The sequence below is a fragment of the Nuphar pumila genome, chromosome 12, assembly GCF_984573655.1.
Source record: "Nuphar pumila chromosome 12, dmNupPumi1.hap1.1, whole genome shotgun sequence".
NCBI lineage: Eukaryota > Viridiplantae > Streptophyta > Magnoliopsida > Nymphaeales > Nymphaeaceae > Nuphar > Nuphar pumila.
In genome coordinates, this window is record NC_143260.1 from 85,859,705 (window position 1) to 85,872,040 (window position 12,336).

Genomic DNA, 12,336 nt, shown 5'->3' on the forward strand with positions numbered 1-12,336 from the left:
GGGGCAATGCCTCCGGATGGGTCCAGGCCGACGATCTGCCGCCTTTCTCTCTGGTGATGCCGGTTGTTCCTTCCTTCTTTTCTCCGTCAAGGCACTATAGAGACGTCGAGGCGGTCGTCGACGACTGTCGAGTCGCCGAACCTTTGCAGCGGGCCGGTCGCGGTTGTTGTCGCCCCACCGTCGAAAGCAGGTGACCATTGGGCCACTGACGGTGGTGGTTACCACCTCCTTGCCGTCGGGGTCGCCGGCGATCATCTGATTGCCGGACCACCAGAGCCGACGACGGCGACCAACATCAAGGGAGAAAACGAGAAGAGGCGAAATAGGGTTTTTGAAAACTCTATTTCGCGATTTGGGTTCTTTTAAACTGATTCGGGTTGGGTCTAAGTTTGGATCCGAACCCACTCCACCCGAACCGATCCGTAAAGCTATCTGGATCGGATCCAGGATTCAGGTGGGGACCCAGTTTTGTAAGAATCCATGACCCGCAGTGATTTGGGTCCAGATCGGGTCCATAACTGGATTTTATCCATATTACTCGTTTTGATCCATAAAAGTCATTTTGGATCGGATCTGGCTCTCAGATAATGGATCCAAGCCGGACTCGATTCTTTCAATGGCAGATCCAGAATCTGGTTAAAACCATATTATACAGTTCTGGATCCGTCAGCCAGACAGAACCAGATCTGAATGGTCTATAACAGTGCCCGAACCGTCTCAGTCGGTTCGCCTTGTTTCTGAACCGATTTGGGTATCTCTAGAACCGGTTCTCAGACAACTGAGACCAGTTCACTGTAACAGAGACCAGTTCAGACGGTTACAGACCCGGTTCAGTGAATTCTGAACTGATTCAGAGCTTGTTTTGACTGATTTATCCAGTGTTGGGATCGTTTTGGGAGTCATTTGACTGGTTTATCCATTTTTGGGACTGGTTTGAGGATTATTTGACCAGTTCATCCATTTTGGGGACCGGTTTATCCATTTTTTGGACTGGTTGAGGGGTCCTTTTGATCGATTCTTTGTGTTTTGAGACCGGTTCAAGGGATTATGTCACCAGTTCAGAGGTTTTATCATCGATTCATAAGGTTTGAGAACCGATTCAATAAATTGGTGACCATTTTAAGGTTTTATTTCATCGGTTTATCAATTTTTTTTATATGGATATTGATTTTTTCTTTGGTCTATGGGCATAAGCATTAAGTTATAGCATGATTAAAGCATTATTTCATTGTTTTATGAATATTCAATATTGACATTAAGGATAGTTAGATGATTTAGTGTATTTGCGTCACCAAAGTGATTGAATACACGTATGTTGTCAAAAATTTTAATACTATCATACAACTTTAGCTAATATAAACATTGTACTTAGATTCGTGAAACGATAAACGACTCAAAGAAAGTTTTATCATATTTGAAATTTAGGTAGGGTAAAATAAAGTAAATATATTGAGATACATTACATATGTGTATCCAAAGGTACCTTGTGTTGATGGTCTAACTTCACACGAACCTTAGTTTTATCAAATATGGTCGGTAGGCGAAGTGGTTTCGCGTGTTGGAGCTCTTACCAAAGTAAGGCTTCAATGACCCCCTACACTCGCCTGGAAATAAGCATATTAAGAGCCTTCATTCAATTGTTTTTTTTCATTAAGTTTTGTCTTGTACGAATGCCTTTTGATATATGTCTTTGTCGTGCAGTTTCTAGTCCTGTGATTCTAGATGGCTCTAGTTGTATTTTCTTTTTAGATGGATCAAACTTTAGTGATTGGAAAGAGACTCTTCTTTTTACATTAGGGTATATGAATTTAGATATGGCCCTAAGGATAGATGAACTCGCTGCCCTGACTGATCAAAGCACTGCTGAACAAAAAAGTGCTTTTAAGAAGTGGGAGCACTCGAATAGACTTAGCTTATTGCTTCTGCAATTTAAGGTGGCTAAGAATATTCGCAGTGTTATCCCGCAATGTAGGACAGTGAGAGAATTTCTGAGTGCTATTGAAGCAAAATTCGTGAGTTCAAATAAGGCCAGAGCCAGTACCCTGATGTCAAAGCTCATATTTATGAAATATACTATAGGAGAAAACATTTGTCAGCACATTTTAGAAATGAGGAACATAGTGTCTCAGCTGAATGACATGAAGCTGACAATTTTTTATTCTTTCCTAGTGCATTTAGTTTTAGTATCCTTACCCTTGGAATACGGACCTTTCAAAATCTCTTACAATACGCATAGTGATGAATGGATATTCAATAAACTTATGTCCAAGTGTGTTGAAGAATAAAAGAGATTGAAATGAGAGAATGTGCAAAGTGCACATATGACTTCTTATGGACCCAAGATAGGACCTAAGAAGAATGCATTCAAGAAAAATGCTAGGAAGAAGCCAATAGGAGATAAGATATCTCAAGGCAAGCAATCTGACTCTGCTCCCATAAAGTATTTTTTTTGCAAGAAGAAGGGACATAGGAAGGCAAATTACATAAAGTACAAGAAGTGATTAAAAAAGAAAGGTAATTTGTCATTTGTTTCTCATGAATGTAATTTATTACAAATTCCTGAAAATAGTTGGTGGATTGATTCTAGTGCTACTGTTCATATTGCCAACTATCTACAATTGTTCCTGAGCAAAAGGAAACCAACAATGCATGAGAAGAGCATTTATTCAAGAAACAAGATGTGTTCGCATGTGAATGATGTTGAGACCTGCAGGATCACTTTAGATACAGGCATAGATTTGGATCTTCGTAATGTCTTTTATGTTTCATCATATAGTAGAAACTTAATTTCAATTTCAATATTGGATAAATTTGGATATTGTTTTGCGTTTAAAAATTTTAAATTGTTCATTTATAGAAATTCAATTGAAATTAGTTTTGCATCAGTTTATGATGGTTTGTATAAATTAAATGTGAATATCTAAACTCATGAGTCTTTGACTTCTGAATACACATTGGTTGGAAATAAACGTAGCTTGATAAATGATAAATTCTACATGCTTTGACATTGAAGGTTGGGTCATATATCTAAAAAGACAATAAAGAGACTTGTAAATGAAGAGATCTTGAAATCTCTAGATTTTACCGACAATGACCCATGTGTTGATTGCATAAAGGCTAAGCATACAAACACATATAAAGAAGGTTTCAAACGTAGTAGTGAGATATTAGAGATAGTCATACAAAAATATATGGACCTTTTACCCTTGTTACACAAGCAAAAAATATTTTGTCACCTTTATTGATGACTATTCATGGTATATATATCTCTACTTGATCTTTGAAAAATCTGATATTTTTCATATATTCAAGAAATTTAAGAAAGAAGTAGAGAAGCAAATCGATAAAGTTATTAAAATAGTCATGTCTGATAGAGGTGACAAATATTATGGTAGGTTTACTGAGATGAGACAAAGGGAAGGACCATTAACGCAATTTCTCAAAGAATAAGGCATTGTGCATCAATATACTATGCCTAGTAGTGCCTATCAGAATGATGTAGCTGAAAGGAGAAATCAAATGCTTAAAGAAATGGTCAAAGCTATGTTGAATTATTCAACACCTCCCATTAAGTTGTAGGGTGAAACCTTACTGACAACTGTGCATATTTTAAATAAGGTACCCACAAAATTTGTGCCTAAAACTTTCTACAAGTTGTGGACAGGTAGGATACCATCTTTATCTTATATGCACATATGGGGATGTCTTGCAGAGGCTAAGTTGTATAATCTCTACATTAAAGCCTTTGATGCAAGAACAATCAGTGGATATTTCATTGGTTATCCAGAAAGATCAAAATGATACAAGTTTTATTGTCCATCTCACTCACCATAGGTTGTTGAAACGGATAAGGCAAAATTCCTTGACGATGATTCAGTAGGATTAAGTGCACTTCAAAACCTTGGTTTTTAGAAAGTACATGATTCAATTTCACCACCTATTAAAGAAAATACCGATAGATACCATATTATTATTCCTAATAATGATGTGGTTGATCCCCCTGTTGTTGATGCACAAATTCAAAGTGAACCTATTGTAGACAATACAGAAGAGCATGAATAGGATGTTCAGGTTCAATTTGAGCCTGAAGAACGACCTGTTTAAAGATCCACAAGAATTAGGAGATCTGCCATACATCCTGATTATGTAGTGTACCTTTCGGAGCTTGATGATTTCATAGATATAGACGATGAGTCGTTAACCTTTATGAAAGCTGTGAAAAGCAAACAATCTTCACACTTGATAGAAGTCATAAAAGAAGAGTTAGACTCTATGGCTAAGAATCAAGTATGGGATCTTGTCAAGTTACCTAAAGGAGTAAAACCCATAAGGTGTAAATGGGTCTTTAAGACCAAAATGGACTTCAAAGGTGTCATAGAGAGACATAAGACAAGATTGGTTGCTAAATGATTCACCTAGATGAAGGGCATTGACTATAATGTGATATTTTCTTCTGTCTCAACTAAGGAGTCAATGAGGATAATTTTAGCCTTCGTAGCTCATTATGACTTAAAGCTATATCAGATGGATGTGAAAACAATGTTCCTCAACGGGGATTTTAATGAAGAGGTATACATGGAATAACCTCTTGGTTTCTCTGAAGATGATCATTTGGTTTTCAAGCTTAACAAATCAATATATGGACTTAAACAGACCTCTCAACAGTGATATATTAAATTTTCCCAAGTCATTATAACTTTTGGGTTTACAGAAAATATTATTGATCAATATATATACCTTAAGGAAAGTGTGAGTAAGTTCATTATATTGATGTTGTATGCGGATGACATTTTGCTTGCAACCAACAATATAAAGTTACTTTCAGAGACAAAACCCTTTCTTGCATCATATTTTGATATGAAAAATATGGGTGAGGTTGCTTATGTACTTGGCATTGAGATCCGTCGAGACAGAGCAAAAGGTTTTCTAGACCTCTCCCAAAGATTCTATATAAATAAGGTGTTAAAGCGATATGAGATGGAGAATTGTTCTCCTAGTTCAACACCCGTATCAAAAGGTGACAAGCTGAGTTTAAAGGATTATCCACATGATGATATTGACAAAGCACAAATGAGTGTTTATCCATATGCATCAGTTGTTGGCAGCTTTCAATACGTGCAGACTTGTTCTCGTGCAGATATCTCTTTTGCAGTGGGGGTACTTGGCAAATTTCAGTCTAACCCAAGCATACCCCATTAGAAAACTGTCAAGAAAGTCTTGCGGTATTTACAAGGAACAAAAGATTATATGTTGACGTATCATAAAGTTGATCACCTCGAGGTCATTGGCTACTCAGATGTAGACTTAGGAGGATGCTTTTATAGTAGAGAGTCTACTACTGGGTACGTCTTCTTACTTGATGGGGGCGCGATCTCTTGGAGGAGTGAGAAGCATACGACCACTATTGCTCACATCATGAAGGCAGAATTCATAGCATTGTACGAGACTACCTCGCATGCCATATGGTTGAAGAACTTCATATCACAGTTAAAGGTGGTCGATTCCATTGAGAAGCCACTAAAGGACTACTGTGATAATGAAGCTGCAATATCCTTTTCGAACAACAATAAAAGTACTACGTCATGCAAGCATATAGAGCTAAAATATTTTGTTGTTAAAAAAAGGACAGAGAATCATCTAGTGCATATTGCTAATATTGGTTCCAAATAGACGATTGTTGATCCTCTTACTAAAGGGCTAGCACCGGGATTATATTTCAAACATGTATTGAGGATGAGCTTGTTAAACTCTTTTTGACATATGCATATAAAGATAAAGTGATCACATTTAGTTCATTGATTCTCGTTATTACTTGTTTGTTGTTAATCTCATAAGGATTAGCGATTCAACTAAGGATCCATAAAATAGATTATAAAGGCCAATCTATTCATCAAGTTATTCCCATAAAGTTTTCTAGTTAAAGGTTTGTCGTCGGAACAAGTGGGAGAATGTAATATCTACGAATTTTAAGGTTTTGGGTTTGGGATTCGTTATCCGGTTCGAAAAGGATATATAATAAAAGTTTTGGTTTATTTGGGTTTGGGCCCACATTGGAGCCAAATGGACCCAGCCAGTGGATCCTACAGTTCAATGCCGACCCGGATCCACTTGGATCCCTCATTTTAGGCTGACCCGAATCCATATTTTTAAACATACGGATCCAGATCACTCGGATCCAGCGTCGTGGGTCACGGGACCCAGACCCGGACCCGGACCCGACATCTTTTTATTTTAAGGGACTCGATTACAAGAATCGTGCAGAGCTTCAAGAAGGGAAGGGGAGGGGGTTACAGAGGAGAGAGAAGGTGGGGTTCGGTTCGACAAAGGGAGAAGGAGGGTGAGGTCTTACCCACTCACTTCTCATCTCTCTCTCATCGTCGCTTGTAAATGGCGTACAGTGCTCCTCTCGAATCTAGGTGAGGGATCGAACATGGGTTCGATCCCGTGTAATCTTTTAAGATGAGGGTCCCTGGGAACCCTCTGGATGGCCAATTTCTGCAAGAACCATGGGGGCGAACCATGAATCGTTTCCCCATGGCTCGATTTTTGTTCTTGCTCGTTTGTCTACCTTCGCCTTTATCTTTTCTTGAAAAAAAAGAAGGAAATTCTATGTATAATAACAAATCTAAAAGAACTGATTTATTGGGATCTTAGTTTCTGTGTAGATTAATTTCATAGTTCAATTTGGGCATTGTGTCTTGGGTCAGATTCTCACGTTCTTGGTTTGGATTCGTGTTCTTGGACTGGACTTACGTCAGGGCACAAATCTTTAGTCGTGGGGGTTCATGCTGATTTTTTTTGTTTTCCCCAAGTAACGGGTGAACATGTACCTGAGTTGGACTGCCATTACACAGTCCAACTCGTGTTCTGTGTAAGATGTAAACGGGGTATATCTGCCTGCATGTTTCTTTGTTTTCTCGGGCTAAGATCACACTGGACTGATAGTTATAGTCTGTGTCCTTTTCATAATAAAGTTTCACATTGAGTGAAGCTTGATTCGGGTGGAACGACAACCATGATCATAATAAGACTGTTTTACACATCATCGATGGTCATAATAAGATTGATGTACACATTAAGAAGCGACACTACAATTGAGACTAATTCTGTGTAACTGCTTTTCTTAACAAAATTGACTTCTCTGTCCAGAATTAAGAAAAGGGAAATCAGTTCCGGAATGGAAAATAAAATTTCCTGTTATAAAACTGTGTGTGCGTGGGCTGTTTCAGTGCGGAACAAAAAATAAATCTTTTGTTATAAAACTATGTACGTGGGTTGTATTGACGCTGTAATCGTGAGATAAACAGCTTGAATGCATGTTGGGACACGTGCATTAAGCTAACTATGTTTGTGATGGTTAGTGCTGTCCATAATGCTAATTCTATTCATACATGATAGATTAAAATATTTGCTTATGCATGAGATTTATCAGTTCTGTCTCTGTAGCATGTATGTTGTTGATTCTGTTAGACAGGTTTATCATATAAGTTATGCACAAGTCCCATATAAAGGCTACTTGAAATCATATGCTCTGGGTCATGATTAGTCGATCCTTGTGTTTTCAAATGGGAATGTTGTTCGTGGTACCGGTTTTTGGTATTATGTAAACTACATTCTTCTTTCATGGAAGTCCATGTAAATTCATATGATTGGGTGATACGTAGTTGGCTGAATTGAATGGACTGTTTAGTTAGGAGGATGGGGTTCCGGGATTTGTAAGCCCGACCATCTTACCTAGAATATGTCAAAGCTTACACTTCTGCCTGGTAATTTTGTAAATATTGTTTTTTTTGCATTTCACGATACTGGTTGTGTAGTCATGAATGTGAGTGTGCTTCAGTTATCGATAATTCTTTTGGAGCATGTGTGCTTTATGGATATGTGAAATTTTACATGTACACTCACACACTCAAATGAGATATGCATCGGTTAATATTCGTATGTGATGTAAGTAACACACATAATGAAGATGCATTTGATTGAGAAATGACATGCTTATAATTGGGTTTATTTTTGCATGACTACACATGCTTTTGGCACTTTGGCCTAGTGTTATGAATGAAATACTGCTTTGGTTTGGTTATGTGATGCATCGATGGCCTAAATGGACCATCATCGGCCTGGAGAGCCGTAGGTTGATTCCTTTTCACATATGTTTGGATTTCATCACTTAAACCATACAAGTTGTTATAACACATTACTACATTGTTCTAGTTGTTTATATAGGTTGGAGTCCCGTAAGGGTCCCCGCAAGGGAGGATGCGGGTTTTCACTTTACCTTTGCATATGGTGTTGCAAACTTAAAGAATTGACTTTAATAAAAAAAAATTATAAGAAATAAGAACAGTGTAATATATGTTCTGGGATCTTCCATTTGGAGAATGGAGATCTTAGAGATACGGTCTTGGAGAGACTCTGAGGATACAAAAACTTCGTGTGCTGTAATTTTGTCCCCTGAACCCGATATTGAGGTTCCTTCTCCTGGCCACGGTTTTAGGGAGAGTCCTCCACTTTACCCGGGAGTGGTGTGTTGGTCATAGTTGTGAGTTTGTTTAGTACCAAAGAAGTGACATTTGTGGGCGTGGGGTGTCCCTTGTATCTCCGACATTAGATGTACAGGTCTAATGTTCTGAAGGTGATTCGGTCGAGGGCTAAGTTTGAAACCCAATAATAAAATACAAATTGTGTGTTAAGCTACCCTGGGAACCTAACTTGACCTCGGGCTTTGTACCCGTTTGGTGTATCCGCGGACAACGATAATTAAAAAGATGAACTTAAATTATATGCATTTAATAGAGCATGCATATGGAAAGGAAAACTTAAGGAAAGATAATAAGAAGATTCATGCATTACACATAAGTCATGCATTTTCCTGCTATGCATTAGAATATGCATATGTTATTTGTTTCCTTAATTGTTATATGTTTGGTGGATGCGTGATGTTTAACTTTCAATGTATGTTAAATGTCTTGTTGTACTAACATTATGCATCATGGTATGGTTTAATGTTTCTTTATGCATAATGGATGTACCTTGTGGTATGAATGCGTACCTGAATTATGAATTGTCATAAATGCATTTTTCTGAATAATTGTGTGGATTTATATTGTGGTTGTGAAATATATAAATGCTGCTATTAATGTTACGTGCCAGTTAACTTCTGATAAATTGTTGATAGTTGTAGCATAGATCTTTACCTATCCTTATATGTGCCAAAAATCATACATGACACCCATATCACATACTGAATTCATGATATACCACATTAAAAGTTACAGATTTCCTACTTAGACAGTTGTAGTCTAATTCCTATAAATTTTCAGGTGAAGAATTAGAGTTAGGAGCGGATGCAGGATGAGGCTTTGATCGAGATTTTGGATTTGCTCTTCCAAGGATAGTGTGAGAACTCTGATCTTAATTTTCATTGATATTGAAATGAAAAGAATGTTTTGGTCTTGCTCCACCTGTAATGTTCTGGAATGCTTAGCCTTATGGTATGATTGGTTTCCGCTGTATTAAAAAAAAATCTTCAAAAATTTGGGTTAAGATTTTGGGGCGTTATAGAGAATGTTAGGATCAGCCACCGTGAGTGGCAGTTACCGACGTTGTGGATAACCTCCCGCAGAAGGTGTTCCTTTCGATATACATGCGCAGAATCAGAGGGAACAATTACGCAAAACGTTCTTTTTCTATGCCTTTAAAAGGGGTATCATGGGCGACCCCAAATATAGAGAAATACAGAAAATCAAAGAAAAAAACAGGAAAGAGAGAGGATCGTGATCCTTACCTTTCCATCTGACATTTTTCCCATTTAGAGGGAACAATGATCCTGCTCATCGATTGCATTTAGTAGCTTGCACTCGTGGAGGGCAGCAATCTAGTTGAGGAGTGAAGCTTTCCCCTGCTGCAGCCACCACCTGCGGCTTTCCCCTGCTCCAGCCACCGCCAACCATTGATCCCAGCTCTCCGATGGCAGCCTCAGGTATACCCTGCAACTGCATGCTTGTTTTTTGCATTTGTTGTTTGCTGTCTTTGTGTGTAGGCTGCCGATCCCAACATTAATTGGCAGCCAACCCTCCTCGGCGGAGAGCTCCTCCTCTAGACAGACATGGTCGATCATCTTGTCGGGCCTCCACCACAGCCTCACGAATTTCTTCATCTTGCTCTACAGCTGCACATAGACGACAATCCCGAACATGATGTGCCTCAACGAGAGCTCCTCCTCCTTCACCTCTCCGCCACCATCGCTGTGGCCGCCAACACCACCATGGGCGGCAGTCCGCTGGAAGGGCCCGACGGCAGAGGCATTAGCCCCGTTGCTGGAGCCCTCGTCGGGATGCCAAGGGAAGAAGTGAGGGCTGCCCTCCCATTGCTTTAGCTGGTGTCAGTGTCGTCGGTTTCCACCATCAGAGAAGACGAGGGAGAGCCAGGCACCGGTGGCGAGGAGGAGGAGGAGGGCGTGGGAGATGAAGACGACGACAGTCGGCTCATTGCGGGAAGGAGAGGAAGAGGGAGAGGTGGGGAGGGATTAACAAATGAGGTTCTGTCTGGGTACGAAAGTTTTGATTCAAGGGCCAGAAACGTTATGTTAGCCTATATATATATATATATATATATATATGTCAAACACTCGTAGCATTGGGTACTCGACAAAAAAGCCGAGTCAGGTTGGGTATCTGGCAAAAATTATGATCCAAACCTAGCTTGAATATCGCTTAGGTCGACTCAAATGTTATTTGGGTCAACACTTTCTAAGCTCATACTCGAGAATTTGAGTTTGGATCGAATCAGGTACCTTACACTGTTACTAAAACCGAGCTCGTTGACAGCCTTAGTCTACACCAAGCCTCAAGGGCTTAATTCCCTTTTACACTTGACCAAACAGTTATGCGATTTGTGTTCAAATCGATTTAAACCCCGGCCAGTTTACATCCACACTCGTCTCATTTTGGGTCCGAACCTAAACCACCACTTGAATTTATACAAATTACCTAACCTGATATTAACATTAGTAGGCGCATCTCTAACGGGTAAGAGCTGAACCATTAACATGTGACATGTCTACGAAACGAAGCAGGTTCGGTCCATTTGGATTTCGGACCCGCTATGTGCGATAACCATCGCTCCACGACTCTCGTTCCGTTCTGGCGGCCACCGGAGCGTCCACGCCTTCGCACGTCAAACTCCCGCCTCCCAAACGCGCGCGTGAATAAGGCGGACTGGCGGAGAACCACCCCCGTCCTTCTCTCTCTCTCTCTCTGTGTGTGTGTGTGTGTACGGCTCCACCGATCGCACGATCATGGCTCGCTTTCGGGACCTGCAGAGGGTCGTCGATGGCGCAGCGCTCGTCGCCCTCGAGATGGCCAAGCGCTCCCGAGCCTTCGATTCCCTCCGGACCGGCGGCGGCATCGGCGACGCCGTGTCGTCCTCCCTCGCGCGAGCCGTCCTCGCAGCCACCGACCTCGCCGGGCTCACCCGGGGGACCCTCCGCCCCTTCTCCCGGCCAAGGCCGAAAGAGTCCGTCGTCTTCTTCTCCTCCCCCGAACCCTCTCCCGCCGCTGATCCTGCAACTGCAATCATTGAGGATGTCAAAACTCCCGATCCGCCCGATTCTAGTGTTTCAGATGCGGCCAAGCGCCGCGACGAATTGCTGGAAGATGACACTGGACGAGCTTCGGATTCTGGCAATGCTGGTGGATCGGACGCGTTTTGCGGGAGCCAAGACGGAAGGCAGCGGGACGCTGCGGAAATTCAGGGAGTTGGGGTGGTGATCGGCCCTGGGGAAGAGAAATTTGGTCAGGTTTTGGAGACGGTGGCGGTTCGTGGAGGCGGCGGCGAGTCCGGTACGTCGGGGATCAGGCGGAAGGCGCGGGAGAGAAGGGTGCCTTCGACGCCGTTTAGCAGGGCGCTGGGGTGAGCGAAATTCTGCTTGTTTGGATTTTTTTTTTCTTTTTATCTGCTGGATAAACTAGAATCATTATCGAATTTGAATGCGTTATTTCATTATGAGTTTCTAGGCTTATATATGGTTTAGTTTGTGATTGAATTTCACACTGTGTTGGGAATTTCTGCTTTCGCTTTTAGTCATTGAATCTGCATCCTGGAATGGGTTCGATGGGATGCACTTCATAGGAATTACCGGAATTTGCTTCGTGGCTGGAGGCCTATCAGACACCAATCCTCCCAGGCGTAGCTAGGGGGGGGGGGGGGGGGGGGGGCAGGACTGGGCTCGAAACAGTTAATTTTTTTTTTAAAAGCCCAGTCCTAGCCCAGCCCTGATTCCATATGAAATAGATTTTTATCCATTTTTTAGCCCAGACCTGACTGCAGCAAATA

General features: G+C 40.9%; 1 protein-coding gene across 1 annotated transcript in view; it reads left to right on the top strand.

Annotated features, from left to right (window-relative positions):
* The first annotated feature begins 11,146 nt into the window (after positions 1-11,146).
* ABC1 (ABC transporter 1) overlaps positions 11,147-12,336 on the top strand; it is a 53,882-nt gene continuing 52,692 nt past the window's right edge. The window contains exon 1 of the mRNA XM_089982568.1: positions 11,147-11,913. Within this exon, the coding sequence (XP_089838694.1) occupies positions 11,300-11,913 (614 nt within the window). The 5' untranslated portion in view covers positions 11,147-11,299. The remainder of the gene's footprint in view (positions 11,914-12,336) is intronic.